Below are 20,665 nucleotides of genomic sequence, written 5' to 3' on the forward strand. Positions count from 1 at the left end.
ATGTCAATGGTAAGTTGTCTACCCCCCCCCCCCCCCATCTTATCGTCGTGTTGCAAATCCAGTCAGTTCCAAAGCATCAACACAGAGCGAGAACATCTCGCTTGCGTGATTCTACACCCAACTCCTCCTCTTTCCTTATTTTTCGCCTGCCAGTCACCCGCTGTCTTCCAGTCTGTGCGATTGTGGTGTTGGCCAAGCCCAAGTGCAGTGATTGAAGTGTTTGCCGTGTATTTTACATATCTCCTTCTTGATCAACTTTTTTTTCATCGACTTCACATAGTATTTTGATTTTAAACTCAAACGTGTAAGCACAGTGCTTTCTTTTAGACATCTTTTAGTAAAATGCAAAGCTAAAATAAGATCGAAAATTCTTGTGCAATAATTGATAATGAATGATGCGCAACTACTCGGAGGTGAAGTGAAATGGAAATGAAAAGGCGTGTCGATGCTCAGCTGTCTTTTGTTGAAAAGGCATTAGGTTCAAAGGCCTAATTACATAGAAGCCCCCCCCCCCTCTCACACACACATTTAAACAAAGTGGAAATGAAATGGCATGTCAATGGTAAGTTGTCTACCACCCCCCCCCCCCCGCCCCCCCATCCTTATCGTCGTGTTGCAAATCCAGTCAGTTCCAAAGCATCAACACATGAGCGAGAACATCTCGCTTGCGTGATTCTACACCCCAACTCCTCCTCTTTCCTTATTTTTCGCCTGCCAGTCACCCGCTGTCTTCCAGTCTGTGCGATTGTGGTGTTGGCCAAGCCCAAGTGCAGTGATTGAAGTGTTTGCCTCCCCCCCCCCCCCACCCACCCACCCACCCATCACCCTCATCTTATACTTACGCTCTGTATCGCCGGGCATTATTACGGGTGGCCTCCTTCCCGATTTTTGAAGAAAATTTTAGAGAGAAAAAGGGAAGGTGCTCTCAAGTTGTTTCGGTTTAAAGAAAGTCCTGCTTAGAAGTATTTCGGTTCATCGTAAGAATTAGTACAAAGATAATGAAGAAACTAGTACAATTTATTAAATTCTTTGCGGTTTAAGGTATTTTTCGGTTTAGCTTCTTTCGGTTTAAAGTAATTTTACTGTATATGATTTGTAAACATTTGAGTGTGTTCCTATCTGTGCTTAACGTCAGAATGAGACATTTAGGTGATGTCAAACTAAGTACTTTGTAACGTCAGAAAGAGACATTTAGGTGATGTCAAACTAAGTACTTTGATAGTGTGCTCTTGGAATCCACATTCCTATTTGAACCATTCACTTTGTCTTACCTTTTCTTGGGTGCTTTAATTGCAATTCTAAAACTTATTACTATCCCATTTTCTTCCTTTTTACTGGCGCTAATATTACCTAAACGTGTTGCAATCGCCATAAAACCCTTTAAAACAAACAGCAATGACCCGTATCCCAAAAAATCGGCGTGTTTAGAATTTTCCCCCTTTTTTGCTATTTTTTTTTTTTTTTTGTTTTGTTTTGTTTTGTTTTTTTATCATGATGCTGGTTCCGACAAATCATCCTGAGAATAAAGCCCTTAGAGCCAGTTAATCCCCCTTTTATAGCCATAATTTAATAATACTGCCGTTGTTATAGCAATTGCTTGCTTCTTTTGGGGAAAGAATGCTAGACTATCACAAAAGTGAGTGGAGCAGGCACTTATGTTGGTAACAACAAGATATGAAGTGAGTAGAAAAGTGCCAGAAGACAATAGAGAATAAATTATTTTTTTTTTTTTCGCGGCGGTGGTGGGGTTTGAACCTGCGACCTTATTGGTACGACAACTCCGCCTGGCAGGTGAGAGCGTGGCTCTACCGTGTGAGCTATCCACGAACACAAAAATATTCGTTTCAAACTCAAAGTCATTTCTAGATCCCTCTCTCACCCACTTCTTGAGACCGCCGATTCGTTCACCACCATCGCGAAGTAATTTTGACCAGCAGTTAAGCTTAATAGCCAATATTCTCATCACAAACATATAACATAGAAACGATTGAGACATTGAGTATGCTCCGGTGTATGGGGTGAATTTTTAATTCAGAAAAGTGAGTGGAGCAGGCACTTATGTTGGTAACAACAAGATATGAAGTGAGTAGAAAAGTGCCAGAAGACAATAGCGAATAAAATTATTTATTTTTATTTTTTTCTCCTAAGTGCCTGCTCCACTCACTTTTCTGAATAAAAAATTCACCCCATACACCGGAGCATACTCAATGTCTCAATCGTTTCTATGTTATATGTTTGTGATGAGAATATTGGCTATTAAGCTTAACTGCTGGTCAAAATTACTTCGCGATGGTGGTGAACGAATCGGCGGTCTCAAGAAGTGGGTGAGAGAGGGATCTAGAAATGACTTTGAGTTTGAAACGAATATTTTTGTGTTCGTGGATAGCTCACACGGTAGAGCCACGCTCTCACCTGCCAGGCGGAGTTGTCGTACCAATAAGGTCGCAGGTTCAAACCCCACCACCGCCGCGAAAAAAAAAAAAAAAAAATTTATTCTCTATTGTCTTCTGGCACTTTTCTACTCACTTCATATCTTGTTGTTACCAACATAAGTGCCTGCTCCACTCACTTTTCTGAATTAAAAATTCACCCCATACACCGGAGCATACTCAATGTCTCAATCGTTTCTATGTTATATGTTTGTGATGAGAATATTGGCTATTAAGCTTAACTGCTGGTCAAAATTACTTCGCGATGGTGGTGAACGAATCGGCGGTCTCAAGTAGTGGGTGAGAGAGGGATCTAGAAATGACTTTGAGTTTGAAACGAATATTTTTGTGTTCGTGGATAGCTCACACGGTAGAGCCACGCTCTCACCTGCCAGGCGGAGTTGTCGTACCAATAAGGTCGCAGGTTCAAACCCCACCACCGCCGCGAAAAAAAAAAAAAAAAAAATATTATTCTCTATTGTCTTCTGGCACTTTTCTACTCACTTCATATCTTGTTGTAGACTATCACAAATACTTTTCACCAGATTTAACAGATACAAATCACTGCGGGTCCCTCCTCGCGTGAAGCTAGTGCTCTACAAAGTGGGACTATGGGATGTTGAAATCAGCCGAGAGTGAAGCCAGGACTGAATATGGACTCCAATGAGTAGACCTGAGGCTATGGGAGGTGGACACCACTGGGGAGTGAACCCGGGACTATGGGAGGTGGACACCACTGGGGAGTGAACCCGGGACTATGGGAGGTGGACACAATAAGTGGGAACATATTGTTCCTGGAATGTGATGTTTTATCCATAGAATATCCCTGAAATTTGAGATTGAGGGTAGGCATGCCTGCAACAGCTTTGTTGGGGAGGATTTTAAAAAATTTTATTAGATTTTTGTAATGATAATTTTTTAGTTGATCTCTATCTATCAATTACTCAGGCCCACAACGCTTTTCTATTTCTTGAATGTATTGTCAGTTTTTACGAAAATCAATCGCAATTGTTTTTTTGCAAACTTTGTTGGGATTTTTTTGCTTGCAACAATTTGGGAATTTGGTTTCAAAATTTTGGATTTTATTTTGCAAAAAACCGCCTTGTCAGCCAAGAGGACACTCAGCAAGTGACTTCCTGCCCCTTATGGGAAGTAAAAAATCCACTCAGGATGGGGGAAATGAGAGATCTACACCTATACTGACACCACAAGCTCCCAAAAAAAAAACCCAGTAAAATAAAAGGGACTTGCTCAGCTAAGAGATATTTCCCGGGTTCTACTTTTACTGTGCTCGCAACATCTCAAAGTATGTTTTTAAGTTTTTTGTTTTTAAGGGTTTTACGGCGCTTGCAACACATTTAGGTTATATCAGCGCCAGTAAAAAGGAAGAAAATGGGATAGTAAAAAGTTCTAGAATTACAATTGAAGCATCCAAGAGAAAGTAAGACAAAGGGGAACTGGGAACAAATAGGGATCGGATGTAGATTCCAAGAGCATATCACCAATGTACTTAGTTTGAGATCACCTATAAGTCTCATCCGGACACAAGAACAAAATCCAACAAAGAGGAACACACTCAAATATAACAAATATACTAATACATAACAGAGAGATGATTTACAAGGAAATGTCTGTCTGTTTGTTGCTTTAGGTCTCTTCCAACACAATTGAGGTTATATGAGAGACCGCTGAAACAAAAAAACAAGCAATCTAACAAAAATAGTACAAATGTAAATCAAAATCATAACCTAAAGATATCATAAGATAAATTATAAATAACCAAGAACAAACAGGCAGAAGATTTACAGAAAAAAAAATATCCCCTGTCAAAAATACAATCACAAACCAAAGAAGCAGGATAGGCTAGTAAAGAGAAGAAGAAACGACATCACTATAGGATCGTACACCCATGCGAACATCATAGGTATCTGATTCAAGGGTGATGCTCCCATCCAACCACCCGCATTTACAAGGAAAAAAAATATCATCTCCCAAAACAATAACTATGCATTTGACTGTTTCCCTCCCAACCAGGACTCCGACCAGGGCCAGGAAAAAAACTAAGTAATCTCATTCCAAGACAAAGACAGAAAGCATGTTGGAAAACAGATATAAGGGGATAGAAGACACAGTGTGTACCTCCCTGCCCGCTATGGGAGGTCAGGATCCCCACCCAGCATCTCAAAGTATCTGCAGTCCTCAAATATATGAGAAAAGGAAGATAATATACAATAGGACAGTATATTTTTCCAGAGATCAAAGCCTGTACTCAATTACAAGTGACCGAGAAAAAAAGAGACCTAGGGGTATTGTACAAGTAAATCACAACACCAATCTACCTCTGTTCCCACGGCAAGACTTAATGGCACTGGATTCTTGCAAACAGGAAGACGTTCCGATAGTGTTTGTTTCGTTTTAAAGGGTATTACGGCGCTTGCAACATCATTAAGGTCATATCAGCGCCAGTAAAAAAGGAAGAAAATTGGATCGTAAAAAGTTCTAGAATTACAATTAAATCACCCAAGAAAAGGTAAGACAAAGGGGAATTGGTTCAAATAGGAAACAAGATGTAGATTCCAAGAGTACACTATCAAAGTACTTAGTTTGAGATCAACTAAAAGTCTCATCCAGACACAAGCTTAGGTCCCAACCAAAAGAGATACACTCAAATGTTTACAAATCATTATATAGTATGTAAAGAAAACAATACAGTGCATAGCAGAGACGATTTACTAATTTACAAGGAAAAAAATATCATCTCCCATAACTGTATACATTTGACTGTTTCCCTCCCAGCTAGGGTATCCGGCCAGGGCCTGGACAAAACCAAGTAATTTCATTCCAAGACAAAGACAGAAAGCATGTTGGAAAACAGAAAAAGGGGGATAGAAGATGCTGTATGTAAGTGCCTCCATGCCCACAATGGGAGGTAAGGAACCCCACCCAGGCTCCGATAGTTCTTAACATACTACTAAAACTAAAATAGTCACTTGGTGATTGACCAGTAACAGGTAAAAATATATCATTTTTGAATAGCATTCATTCCTATCAGATATTTCCATTACAGATAGTTCTCAAACCAGAGCCTAGACAAAAAGCATGTCGCCTCACCCAAAAATCTACCCAAACTATCCAGACACTTGCCCACATAAGTCAGGGCTTCTTTCACTCCAGAACAGGAAGCCCTCGGGATAAAAATAGATTTAGTGGGAAAGTGAAAGAGACAGCAAGCACCGCTCCCGGTAAAGAGTGTAAATTAAGCCAGTAGCAAAAAACTGGTGATCGCCATTTAGAATCAAAACAGTTGATGAAGTTGCACTTGAAAATGTGAAATTCAATAAATATTCATTCAGTGCTTTATTTAGACCTCTATAGGTGAAAGGGGTTCCGTGGTGGTATGTATGTAGCTAAACAGGATAACAAGAGAGATAATTCAACTTTTACAGTTCTATGACAATCAGCAATTTTCTGTCAATGCTCAATCTACCACACAAAAGGCAAAGGCAGGCTCTTTGTAATTCACCCCAAACATAAGACAATAAATAATATTTTTTTTTAAAAACAAAAAACACAAGCAATAGATTTTTGTTCAGTTTATTAAGTTAATAGTGAATCAAAACGTTCTTTCAGGGAATAGTTTCCAACCACTTCTTTTCACATAAATTACCAAGTACGTATTAAATCTGAACCAATCATCCCATCACGATATTATGTTTATGAAACATATTCGCTAAGACCTTAACAACATTTCTGCTTGGTAGATATCTTTATACAATAAAGGATTACAGGATAACACCAAGATGAAAAGCTACACATTATTATACAGTCCATCAACCAACATTGTTATTTACTTCAGAATTGGATTGATAAAAATACTAAAATAAACAAATGACCAAACTGATTTCTTTAAAAAAGGTAAAACAACCAAGATATTTTCAACTACCATCGCATAAAAACGTAAAACATATACACGTCACACACGCCCACTTGTACTACAAAGATAAAAAACAGGTGGAAGGTGGGACCTACATACCAGTCCTCCACAGAGACAGAACAAAAACTTTATAATTAATAAAATTAATAATATCACATTTACAATTCAACTGGATAGATTTTGTCATATTAAAAAAAGTCATAATAATAATAAGAAGAAGAAGAAGAAGAAATGAATAATGATAATAAAAACATTCTATCAACAATGGTGAGTAAAATGTATTACAAAAGGATTTTAGAGACACTGGTTAGAGAAGTACTGATTACACAATTTACAAAATGTTTTGTTTTTATTAACATCTGTAATCAGTAGGACAAAAATGGCAAGTTTGCATATTTGTCATAAAGATCAAATCCTATTAAATCCTATCTTATTATGGCTTAATTAATGTTCAAAGCCAAAAGATCTTAAAAGGTTCAATATTCATATATAATCAAACTCAACTGGTTCAGTATTTATGGATACAAAAAAAATAAACAAACAACAAAACAAAAATTGTGACAAGAGTTTTATCAATAATCTTAATCAGGTTCGATGATAAATGCCAGATTGATTATTGGTTGTTTTATCTATCTCGGGGGCCGAGGCCATCTTCCTGGTGGACCATCAAAGAGTGGCCTAGGTGGTCCATGTGGACCCCTGGGGCCAAATCTGGGCGGCGGCCTATTCCATGGTCCACCTGGTCCTCTTGGAGGTCCTCGTGGAGGGCCACCCATTGGGCCTCTTGGGTGCGGCGGGCCATTCATCGGTCCTGGTGGTCCTCCCATCCGTGGTCCTCTTGGTCCCATTGGAGGTCCTCTTGGGTGACGCATTCCCATTCCATGTGGAGGTCCGGGTGGTCCACCACCTGGCATTCCCATTGGCCCACCACCTGGCATTCCCATTGGTCCACCATGAGGAGGCGGTGGGCCGTGGAACCTTCCACCCATCATTCCTGGTCCTCTAGGACAGAATGGGGGTCCACTAGGGCCGCCCGGACCACCAAAGTGTCCCTCTGCTTCAGGAGTACCGGGTGTGGGGAACAGGCCTGGTTTCCCAGGTCCTCCACGCATGTTCGGTGGGGCATTGCTGTGGTCTCCATCATCTTTATCTCCTGGCTTAGAATCCTCTGGGAGACCTTTGTCATCAAGCTGGATGAGCGGTTTGGGTGTTGGACGCTTGTTACTCTGGTCATCTTTTTCTGGAGAGAATGAAGCATCTGCGGATTTCCCTGCAGCTGCAGCAGCACCTCCATCATGCAAACCTGGTGGTTTAAAAGGTGGTTGCATTCCCAAGGCACCAGGAGCTCTAAATTGACCTGGGCCGGATTGACCTTTCAATCCTGGTATCAAAGGCCGAGGACCTGGACCTTGGCCCAAAAGCCCATCTCCTGAACTGCTGACTGGGGGTTTGATATCTGGGAGAGAGGATGCAGGGGTCTGTTGCTGCTGTTCACCGGAGTTATCTGGGAACTCTTTCTTTATGTTATTCATAAGAAGAGGAGGTGGACGACTGAAGTTCATATCAAATGATGATGAAGTTTTGCTGGAAGAGGCACCGGCATTTGCAGGACGATTAGAAGATTGACTGCCAGGGACAGAGAATGGTAGGCGAGGTGAAGCAAATGAATTGGGCGCTGAAAACCCAGGAGGGGGTTGATTGAAAATGCTTTGAGATGAACTGACAACAGAGGGGATGTTGAAAAGACTTGAAGGTTCACTCTTAATTTGAGGTATATCTGATGTTGAAGACGTGTCATCTGGAGAGTCCCATTTGGATTTACGCCTCCTTTGTCGGTCACCACCTCCACTGCTGTTTCTCTGAGAGGAGTCTGAATTGGTGTAATCTTGCCGATCTGGACTGGAGGAATACTGATTCCAAGGAGATGAACTACGATGGTGGGAGGAACTGGACGAGTCTCTGCTATATCCATCTCTTCTGTCAGACCCTCTATTTCTGTCTCGACTGTAGGAAGAGGATGAACCATAATCTCTATCTCTGTGCCTGTCTCCCCGGTCTCTATCGCGATCCCTATCCCTTTCTCGGTCTCTATCCCGCTCTCGATCTTGGTCTCTATCTCTGTGATGATAATCCCTGCTACGCTTACTAGAATCTCTGTTATTAGCACTGCTGCTGCTTGTATTATCATCTTGATTATCATTCTGCCAGTCAGGGGGCCATGAAGTACTGGGTTGTTTGTCCTGCCACGATTTGCTGCTAGATTCTGCTGAAGAGGATGGTGGCCATTGTTGCTGTTGCTGTTCTGCAAGCTGTTGCTGCAGACCTTGCAGGGCTGCCTGACGCTGAGCATCTTGACTAGCTGAAGAAGATGGGTCATAACCGGGAGGTGGTGCACCATACAGACGTTGTCCAGGGGTTGTGGCTGAGGGACTACCTTGATATTTGCTGGGGTCAACAAGAATCTGACCCTGAGCTGCTGCAGCAGCGGTGGCATGAGCCAGTTGTACATGCTGAGCATATGCCTGAGCTTGGGCTTGAGCTTGTGCATGAGCCTGGGCCTGGGCTTGGGCTTGGGCTTGAACTTGGGCTGCTAGACTTGGTTGAGCTGATTGAGAGTCTTGACCTTGACCTACTTTAGTTACAGCAGCACCTGGTGTCAAACCTAGGCCAGCTGCTGCTAACTCATGAGATGCTGGATGTGGCATGCCAGGGGGAAGAAAAGCCAGCTGAACTCCTGGAGGTAAAGAGTGGGCGCCAAGTGGGGGTGCTCCTAAGAGACCAGGTTGAAGTGCAGCTGGGTGAGATGGGACAAGAGTTTGAGGATAGCCAGGTGGAAGAGCCGCACTACTATTCCCATTGGCGACAACAGCACCAGGAGGCCACTGTGCAGCTGTCACTGAAGCACCTGCAGCTGTCACTAATGCACCAGGCCCCAACTCCTCTTTGACTTTTGTTGGATCAGGCCAGCCAGCTGGTCTACCAGCAACAGCAAGGGCTGCCATATGAGGTGGTAGAGCCCCAACTACTTGATGCTGCTGTTGTTGTTGTTGCTGATGCTGCTGCTGTCTATCTTCCTCTTCATACTGTTGTTTGAGTAGATCTAATGCACTTCCAGGATCACCTCTGATCCGCTTGGAATCTTCCCTATCATCGTAACCGGAGGAATTGCGCTTTAGGCCCCCATCTTGACCAAATCGGCCTGAATCCTGAGACTGATTAGAGTAGCCACCAAACTGTCGACCTCTCTGTTCCTGTAAAATGAAAATAATGAAGGATTAAAATTTAATTTGATATTGAAATTATGCAAACAATCTGGTTTCAGGCTTTTGTTCGGACTCATTAGTCCACCTGGCAACAATAAAGTTAGTTTCTCTAGCATAAATCAAACAATGTTAATTTACACTTGCTTGGCATCCTTAGGATAGTTCTACAATCAAAGACAGGGTTTCCTCGACCTCATTCGATTGTTCTTATTTTTTTCTCTATCATTTCATTCTATTCCTTCCTCGAACTAATCTTTATCTCAAACACGGTTTCCCCCTCGAACTTATTTCACCTAACCAATGTAAAGAGAAAATTAGAATAATTCAAGGGTTTTTTAATGCGACTAGTGATTTCGACCACTGATGATTTACTATAACATTGATCGTTACGTCTATGTGTACCTATCTACACTGCAGGTGTGTGTATACACCATGATACACTTGCAGACATATATGGCCACTCACACACTCCATCACCGTTTCGCACAACCGACACTTCTCTGCTTTTTGTCATGTCATGACTTGCTAATGGTTGTCTACGACGGTAAATGAAAGTTGTGATACCCCCCCCCCCCCACACACACACACACACATCCAAACCCCTTGTAACATGCCATGTATATAATTGTCTCCCTCAACATATCATAAATAAAAAAGTTCCCTTTATTCATCCTCAAGCAGAGATTTGTCTAAGGGTCTATTCAAAGGGAAGAATGGAATAACCCAAGTGTCAGTCGCAACTCAGCGGCACAAATTGAGCTAGGGAGAGGTGGCTTGCTTATGGCCACATAATGCAGTGAATATTCAAATTTAGATATCTTTCGGGTACAAATCAAAGACAAAACCACTGAGCCACACTGCCCCCACCCTCCCCCTCTCCATCAAGTCATTTTGACCTGGCAGTTTGCTGGAATGTATTGCAAAGTTCTTTCTACCAGATCTACTGAGCCTAGTGTGTAAAGGGCCCAAGGATACAATGAGAGAGATTATGCAATCATTATCACCCTTAGTCACTTAGTCCCTCACTTTGTTACAAAGCATCATTCTGCTTAACCATCGACATCACAATAATAAACCATATATATGAAAAAAACTTTTGGACAAGCAAGTTTCATTAAAATTCGTACCTGTGGTCTTCTGTTGTTTCCATCAGTTCGTGGTTTGGATTTTCCTTCATTGTTGTATCTGAAATTTAAAAAGTTATAAAATTGTGATACCATGATAAGCACTACACAAAAAAAATCAAGGATATCAACTTTATATTTATTTACTGCATAGATTCTTTTTTTTTTTAAATTTTAAACAAACAAAATAAAATCACACGACAATAGACAAGAAACAAAAACAGATTTGCCACAGAAGCTTAAACAACAAATCCATACAACAGATATTAATTTGTATCAATGGAAATGCTAATTTAAAAAAAACAATTATGTGATTGAACAGATGTATCATTACTCACTCTGAGACAAATTATCATTGTCATTATGATTATCATTATTTTAATTATTACAATTATTATAAGTACTTTTATCATCATCATCATCATTTTTATGAATATTACTATCATCATTATTGTTATTGTTGTTATTATTATTATTATCATTATTATTATCAATTATTTTTATTATTACAATTATGATCATCTAAAACATATGAAAATATCAGTTTTTATATAAAATAGCAATCTTAAAAATGACTTTTTCTTTACAATGTAAAGCAGAATGAAATAAATATATAACAATGTCTTACGATCTGACAAGCTGAGACACTATGTCTTTTTGCAGTTCCACATAGTCAATTCTGTCAAACAAGTTGTCTCTGTCTTCTGGCAGTGAGAAATTAGCTTTCATTTCTAGTACAGCCGATTCTGGCACTATTTTTCCTGAAAATAAAAAATATATATGAAAAGGTGAATAGTTTGTTTTTAAGGGTTTTACGGCGTTTGCAACACATTAAGGTTATATCAGCGCCAGTAAAAAGGAAGAAAATGGGATAGTAAAAAGTTCTAGAATTACAATTAAAGCACCCAAGAAAAGGTAAGGCAAAGGGGCATTGGTTCAAATAGGAAACAGATGTAGTCCAAGAGCACACTATCAAAGTACTTAGTTTGAGATCACTTAAAAGTCTCATCCAGACACAAGCAAAGGTCCCCACTAAGAGGAATACACTCAAATGTTTACATATCATATTATATAATATGCAAACAAAACATAATACAATGCATAACAGAGAGATGATTTACAAGGAAAAAATATCATCTCCCAAAACTGTAACTATACATTCGACTGTTTCCCTCCCAGCCAAGGAACTCTGGCCAGGGTCAGGACAAAACTAAGTATCTCATTCCAAGACAACGACAGGAAACAATTGGGAAACGGGTATGGGGGGATACAAGACACAGCATGTACCTCCCTGCCCACTATGGGAGGTCAGGATCCCCACCTAGAAATTCAGTTATCATTTATCTGAATGATAAAAATCTCTTTTTGAGATGCTGTAGAGGAAAAAAATAAAAAAATAAAAATTACCATCTTCCACAGTACGCTTCTTGGACCTTCTCTCCAGCTCAGGGTCATCAGGTTGGAGGACAGCTGCTATACGATAAAAGCCTGTGAAATTTTTCATCTTTCTGCGTCTTGCTGAACCATAAACGTTAGTTTGATCCAATATGTAGTTGCGTTTCCGCTTGGCAGCTGAAATAAATTACGTTTTTACAGCAATCATTACATGTAACTCTTAAAATCAAACAAACATACAAAAAAAACCCCAAAAAAACTACAAGACTTAATGGTTGTTAGTATCATTTTAAACTCTTATTTATTTATCATGTCTAACTGATTGAATTCGAATTGCTTTTATGAATTACAGTACTGACTGTACTGATATCACATTAATTATTTTATGATGAGCCATCTATTTTAAATTATTTCTGTAACAATTGAATGGGTATGTTCTCCAATATGGTATGTAATTGACTTTGAAATTGTATACATGTTGGTACCAGGAAATGAGTGTGTGTGTGAACTTTCGAACATTGTGAATCAAACAAAAAATTGCATTTATGGACAATAAATAAAGATCATATTATTATTATAATTATGATTATAATTATTATTATTATCATTATTATATGCCCATTCATAAGGAAAGTCATCAATCTAAGAAAATAACAAAAACAAAACCTTAATTAGTAATGAGGATTTATCTATACATATAGGTAATTTCTCAGAGCAATAGCTTTTTATAGTAATGCTGATCTTCAATCCAGTAAAGAATTCACATACAGTGGGAGAACTACAATTCAGCTTTCACTTCTAATATAACACTCTTCTTCAGCCTTTAAAAGGCTGCTGGTCCTCGAAATTGCTTTGAGCAATAAGATTTCTTTTCTACAGAGCTTACACTTACATGCATGCATGGTAAAGACCATACTCTTAAGTTCAGTGTGATTTATTAATTATTTTTTTTTAATTTAAAAGATATGAAACGACATGCAGCCTACTATGAGTTGGAACAATTCTATAAAACAGACAACAGCTCTACACCAGGAATAACTTCTTAATTAATGCTCATCTCTGATAGAATGAGGAAGTATGTGCAAAATACCTTTCCCACAAGGGAGTCTGATCCCCACGATGAACCCTTAAACCTAATTGTGTAGTGAGTTTAAGATCATAACTCTACACCACAGCCACATATTTTTTTTAAAAGTCCTATTAGATTTACTTTGATTTATACCATTTCTTTCTTTCCCCCCTCCCAGCATTCAACCCACCCCACTCTTGACAAGCTTTAATTTTTACCTTGATTAGCCTCTTAATCAATACACATTTCAAAATATACTTTATATTTGTATTTATTATGTCTTTCCTTTCCCATTCTAATAAGCTTTTACTCATACCTTGAATTTGCCTTGTAATTAAAACAAATATTTATACAAAACGGAAACAATGTACTTTAATCTTATTTATGGAAAGCAGACAATCAGGAATTGTGTTTGATAAAAATTGAGTACTGATGCCACTTATTATGAAATATACCAATAACATTTTTGAAAGATCATTGATACCGTACGTCACAATATAAATCTGAATCTTCCTTTACTGTCCACCTTCACTCATGACGATTTTGACATGAACAAAAACATTATGTTGATAATTCAACAGTGATCTAGAAGTTCTTTAAATAAAGCGAGAGAGAGAGAGAGAGAGAGAGAGAGAGAGAGAGAGAGAGGGAGAGGGAGAGGGAGAGAGAGAGAGAGAGAGAGAGAGAGAGAGAGAGAGAGAGAGAGAGAGAGAGAGAGAAATTGAAAAGGCAATAGGCATCTACATCAGAGAAAAAAAAAAACCAAGACCCATTTTTATCCCTCCCTTTCAACCATCAACTAATCAATGAACACACCACTGGTCTTCTGTATCAACTGTGTCATCTGGCGCCATTCTGTCTGGCCCGACGTCATAAAGACGGGACCGTCACCAAATTTCACGAGACTGAGCACAGATGTCAAAATATGACATAAGACATAATGGTGATTTTGAGGAAAATGTTTGACACAGCAAATTTCTGAGAAATTCCCATAATCCTGAAATTCTGCAGAAGATTATCATCACTGCTAAATAAGTAAATAATAAGACACCAAACTTCAGGTTTATAGTTTATGACTACACCCGATTTGAAAGCTCCCGACTCAGACAAGAAAAATCAAGACAAGACCGTTTTTTCCCGATCTTGAGGAAATTAAAAAATTCAAGACCATTTCCTGATTTCCCGACCCAGTGGGAACCCTGTGTAATATGTTTTGTTTTATATCACGGTAAAGCGCTTAGAGTCTGTGACAGTGGGGTAAAGCGCTATATAAATGCCATTTATAATTATTACACCATTAGTAGTTTGCAGTAACTCACCGATGGTAAAAAGTTTATTCAGGCATTTGGTCGATTTTTCGATGAGAACTTCCCAGCGGCCATGATAGTTGCGTTTTCGAGGCAGCCCCATGACACGCATCTTGTCTATCAGAGTGTCTGTGCCAATAATGTTATAGCGTTTCTCCGGATGTCCTTTTTGCATGTTAATACCCCATGTGGTCTTTCCAGCTCCAGGCAAACCGACAATCATGATCATCTGTGGAAGATTGGAAAGTTGGTTTTAATAGGAGAATAATTCTATTCATCAAAATAACACTGTGCAATCATTGAATACTTGAAATAATGTGAGAGAAACAGTTATTTAAAAAAAGGAATACAAGAATTCAAGAAAAATTAGCATAAACACTATTAAAAAGTATAAAATGTAAAGGACTAATTATTGAGAGAAAAAAGTACCCCCCCCCCCCCCACCACCCCCCCAAAAAAAAAAGTACAATCAATGTGTACTTATTTGCAGGTCTGATAACCCAAATCGGGCTCATTGTTTTAGTGGAGATACTTTCAGACCAATGCAAAATATTGTCTATTACAACAATGTTAAAACAAGCCCATAATTAGGTTCGATTATCAGACCTGCAAATATATGTAAGTAGGTATTAATTAAATCCAAAAAAAACCCACAGAAAATTTAGAACTCAAAGACTAACTGGAAATAAATGAGAATGTTTTAAAGGCATTTTTTAGACTGAGAAATTCTTGAACGTTTCATGGACTTCCATGTTCATGAACTACGACCAAAATTTAATCTGAAATATATTTGTAATACAATGAAGAGATTCTTTTTTAAACCAATATTTTTATCTATGCTGTTGTAGCAAAATCTTGAAAAAATAATAATAATAATAACAATAATCATTAAGATTGGACCAGTTTTTGTTTTCTTGTTTTAATGTCCTTCAGTTCCATTATATGAAGTGAAGTTATATGTCAAAAGTGAAATGCTTTTGAACAAAGCTGAAATCTGACGCATTATATTGCCCACAAATAAGGTCCTTTATAATCATTATAGTATTATCACAACAACAAATCAAGACAGAAAATTTTGTGAAAAAAATCAGGTTTAAATGTCAGTGTCAGTGCTAAATAAGCATTTTGTATTTGTTTGCTGTTGTTTTTTAATTTTGTTGTTGTTGTTGTTTTTTTGTTGTTTTTTTTTTTGTTTGTTTGGTTTTTATTTTGTTTTTGGTTTATCAAGTTTTATTTTAAGGAAAAATAAAAATAAAGAAAAAATAAGATTAAGGAGATGAAGACATCAATTTTAAGAGACAGAAGTTGCAGAAGCTCCTACCACCAATGCCCTGCTATCATTCACACTTTTCAGCTTGATACAAATTTTTTTGTGCCACAAAAATCATGGAAGAGAAGTCAAAGATTGTGGGGGGGTTTTTTTTGGTTGTTTTAAAAAAATTTCAACATATGGGACATTTATAGAAGTCCAATCACGGTGATCACCATTAAAATCGGAAAAGTAAATGCAGCATGCATGCATCTCTTTGAGTAAGAATATTATATTTAATTATAAAAAGTTACCCATAGATTAAAAGTCTGCTGTATGTGATGATTGATGATGAAAGAGGACAAGATTGAAAAAAAAAAAAAAAAAAAGATTAAGAAGAATTTAAAGAAAGAGAAAGAGAGAGAGAGAGAGAGAGAGAGAGAGAGAGAGAGAGAGAGAGAGAGAGAGAGAGAGAGAGAGAGAGAGAGAGAGAGAGAGAGAGAGAGAGAAGACAAAAACAAATCCAGTCTTTAAAAAAAATAAAAGTATGATTTTCTTCTAAGATCATCTTTAACGAAATGGGAGAAACAGAAAATTCTCCTTGACATACGGTAAATAATTCAAAAGTTTAGGGAGGATGAGCAAAGAGAAGCAATCTGGTATCATTTCCAAACGAGTAAATATACAAATTGATACATATTTCTTCGAGCAAGATTTACAGGGAAGATAGAATTTTAAAGGAGCAGTTGAAAGGGTGGAGTGAAAAAAAATATACTGACAGATTAAGTTCACAAAAAAAATACATGTCAATGTCAACCGACAATTACAACTATGAGCCTTGTTTATGTTTGTATATAAATTTTCCAGCCCTAGAGAGAGAGAAGGGGTCAAGGAGGGAGGGGGGTGGAAGAGAGAGAGAGAGAGAGAGAGAGAGAGAGAGAGAGAGAGAGAGAGAGAGAGAGAGAGAGAGAGAGAGAGAGAGAGAGAGAGAGAGAATTAGATAGGGGGGTGGGGGGTGGGTACCTGGTGGTAATATTCAGTCATTATGTGATACTTAAGAGAAAAAAAAAGTTTTTTGATAATTTAAAAACTGAAAATAAGATCAACCAAACGTAATTTTCAAGAAAAAAGAGATAGATAAAGATAAGAAAAAAACCCGCTCACGTTAATAATACGAATCTTGATTTATTTTTAATATAAGAGAGCAAATGCAATGTAATTTGAGTTTCGGTTAGTGTTGCAATGAGTGAGAAAATAATTTGAGCTGGATATGGTAGCACATATAACACCAATGCATAATCGCCAGATAAGAATCCTAGTTAAGACAGAAATTGATTTAAAGTCAGATCCTTTTCAAATTCTTTATTGTACATTTATGCACAACATCGACATAAAGAGAAAGATATGATGAACCACTGAGATCTCAACTGTAGCTTTTGATACACAAGTGTTCAAGTGAATGCACAACGGAGGAAATTATTGTGTAAGTATTATTTATATTTAGGAAAGAGCATGTCATGATTGAAAATAATATCAAAGGAGTTTTGATTCTTCTTCTAAAGCATTACTTGAAAATGTAATAACAAACCTACTTCTCTGACACACAGATGAATTTGGTTTTTTTCTTGCTATTTATATTTTTCTTTTCAATATTCTTGGCATAAGAGCTTTAAAAAAATTATTTTAAACAATAAATTAAAAAATGATAAATATATAAATAAACAATGAAATAAAATCAATAAAAATAATCATAACAACAATCATATAATAATAATAATAATAATAATAATAATAATAATAATAATAATAATAATAATAATAATAATAATATAATAATAATAATAATAATAATATCCATTTCGGAAACACTAAAATAGATGCTAAATTTCATTTTTTGGGGGGAAAACATACCCAATCATACCAGAGATTATAGCTTGAAACTACCAATTTAACAACTATTCTTAACTCAGGTTTCTAGTAAGGTAGACTCGTTTCTTAATCGTTTTAGTATTTGTTTAAGGAAGTACATTATAGCAGTATAAATAATCATTGTTTTCTAACCCATTTTTGTATACAATCTTTTGCTTTCTTTCAAAAAAAAAAATTATACGTAAAAATAGGAATGCCCAATAAAATGACATATTGCCGACAAAAATCACCAAACACACCTAAAATATCATGATATTAATATAAGTGAAATGGGTTAGTGATGTTATTTCTCTTCAGGTTTTACAAATATTAATACCAAAAAAATGTTTTGGGGGGAAGGCGGGAAATCATGGAGAATATACTTCAAAATAGATCAGAGCAATGCTGTTACTGTGGTAAATTCTTTTGTACAGTCATGACAACTATGGTTTAGATGATAAGAATTCCATTAAAAATTGTATTGTTTTTGGGGAAAGTAGGGGGGGGGGGTATGGTGCATTTACTCCATTTTATACTCTACTACATGTCTTTTTAATGATTTTGAGAGACGTACTGTACTTGCAATAAAATTGTCACTTCATTGAAATGAAAAAGAAAAATAAGGAAATGGCAATTCAGTGCACTCTGGTGACATGTTTCATAATTAGCTTGTGTGGATCATTAACCTATTTACAACCATCTTAAAGAAAAAACCCAGAAAAAAAAAGAAAAAAAAAAAAGAAAAGGAATAACGATTGAAAAATCAATAATCAAGTCTGAATGCGTAAAAAAAAATACAGGTAAGATATTTAAACGATGCATGATTTAATCTGCCATTTAAAATAATATTTGGGCACAGCTTTTAATTAATTTCACTCTCAAGACCATTTCTTATTGCTGTAAATCTATAAATGTTATGTTGAACTGATGACAAATTATTTTTGGGTTAATTTCTTTGTCAAACAGTCATGAGCTTGAAACCAAATAACTGCACAAAAACGAATCCATCTTAAGAAGCTTATCATGATGCTAGTCGATAGTGATGTGAATATAAACAAGAAAGATAAAGTAGAATGAGTTTCACAAGACAGTGAAGTATATGGTACAAATAGTACAACCCGCACAACATAGGCATCTTAAAAATGAGTGAAAACATATACATGTTATAGAATTTTGTTTGAGGTTTCGAATGTGAACTTTGCAGAAATGGTAAAGAAAATATACAAAAAAAAAAAGAAAGAAAAAAAAAAAAAAAGAATCAAAACAATAAGAGAGAGAGAGAGAGAGAGAGAGAGAGAGAGAGAGAGAGAGAGAGAGAGAGAGAGAGAGAGAGAGAGAGAGAGAGAGAGAGAAAGTAAGAAAGAAGTGAGGTAAGTTAAAACACTGGCTACATGTGTTACCAATAAAATGTTTCATTTCACGAGATTTTCAGGAACATTTACAGTGACAGGCAATCGGCAATGTCGTAAAACATAACGGGCGGTTAGTGTCATCAAAATGTCGGATTAGAAAGTAAAACATGAATCAAGACAAGCTGGATTAAAAAGTATATTTGAATGAATGAAGAAAGACAAAAGCTAAAACTATAGACTTGGCAGAAACGGACAGACGCAGGTAAAAGATCATGCAAGTCAAGCATAATTCAAGAGATTATAAACAAAGCCATAACGACAACGAAACAGAAAAAACAAAAGTGTCAATTTTTTTCCACGATTTGTTTCAACCTTAATACTTATCATGAACCCATCTTTGTAATGTGTCAGATCCAGGTTTAAATGTAGACAACAAATAACACAACAGAAAAGTTCAGATCGATGGACAAGCCAAAGTACATTACAGCATAGAAATAAAAAAGAAAGAACAAAGGAAGAAAGATAAGATTTTTTTTTTTTAAAAGGAAAGATAAAACACAACATCATAACATCAAGGATAAGTTACACAAAACCCACAATTCTTTATCAGCAATATTATGTGAAGTTAAAAGAGCGATATGTGAAGTGCCATAAAAAAGAATTGCATATTGTTATCTCTTCTATGGACAGCCTACCACTAGTCTTGAGAACAAAATACACTTGATTGGTAACGAGTGGTGTTTTAGATTGAAAATAAGCATCCATAGCAAGCCCAAGTAAAAATAAAACGGGAGCGTTAAATCTTGTACAACAATCAAATCATGAATATTCCCTTTGTAGAAACTGAATTTTATGACAAATGGGTACATCGACAACAAACTATATCACATATAGAATTATTCATTTGTTTAATTTGTTAATGTGGTGGGAACTAGCAGCTAAATATAGACAAAGCAAACCAAAAAAATAAATAAATTAACATCGTTCAAGATTGTTATCATTTACCAAAAAAAAAAAAAAAAAGAGAGAAAGAGAGAAAACTTATGACACCTAAACTCAAGAATGAACAAAGAATAAAAATTGGATCAGATGAGGAAATTCATGCATGATTAAATCAAGGAGAAGATGACAGGAATGCTTTATTTCTTCTACAAAACCCAACAGAAATCCTTTAAGCATCTAAGAAACAGAAAAGATATCAAAAAATGTCTTTGCAGGCTACTTGGAGGATCAGTATCTAGGCGTGAATGAAAAAGCAGAACGTTTCAGCAGTATACCCATTTCTTTCTCAAGACAGACAAGACATAAAAGCAAAATCAGATGGATCCATATCAAGGTTGAGAGACATCATCGGTAAACATGCTGCTTTGGTCGATTGAATATTGAGCAATATGAATCAATCTATGAAAAGCTTTAAGGTAAAAATGTGTATTCGGCCTCCATTTGTATATAGTTGGTTGATGCTACTCCATTCTATACAAAATTATGAGAATGTTGGAAGAATGGTACCATAAAATTAACATCCAATGCAGAATATATTTTCTAATATTTGATTCCTTTGCCAAAAACGATATTCCTTAAGCTTGAAGTTCTTATATACTCTCTCTCTCTCTCTCTCTCTCTCTCTCTCTCTCT

At 37.0% G+C, this 20,665-nt stretch overlaps 1 protein-coding gene across 1 annotated transcript in view; it reads right to left on the bottom strand.

Annotated features, from left to right (window-relative positions):
- Positions 1-6,007: 6,007 nt before the first annotated feature.
- LOC144973416 (uncharacterized) overlaps positions 6,008-20,665 on the bottom strand; it is a 37,084-nt gene continuing 22,426 nt past the window's right edge. Inside the window, exons 6-10 of the mRNA XM_078915850.1 lie at positions 14,534-14,750; positions 12,158-12,322; positions 11,379-11,511; positions 10,754-10,811; positions 6,008-9,614 (exon numbers count right to left, since the gene is read on the bottom strand). Coding sequence (XP_078771976.1) covers positions 6,993-9,614; positions 10,754-10,811; positions 11,379-11,511; positions 12,158-12,322; positions 14,534-14,750 — 3,195 coding nt within the window. The 3' untranslated portion in view covers positions 6,008-6,992. The remainder of the gene's footprint in view (positions 9,615-10,753; positions 10,812-11,378; positions 11,512-12,157; positions 12,323-14,533; positions 14,751-20,665) is intronic.

This window comes from Berghia stephanieae, chromosome 5 (genome assembly GCF_034508935.2).
Source record: "Berghia stephanieae isolate SIO BIC M18660-M18661 chromosome 5, UCSD_Bste_1.3, whole genome shotgun sequence".
Taxonomy (NCBI): domain Eukaryota; kingdom Metazoa; phylum Mollusca; class Gastropoda; order Nudibranchia; family Aeolidiidae; genus Berghia; species Berghia stephanieae.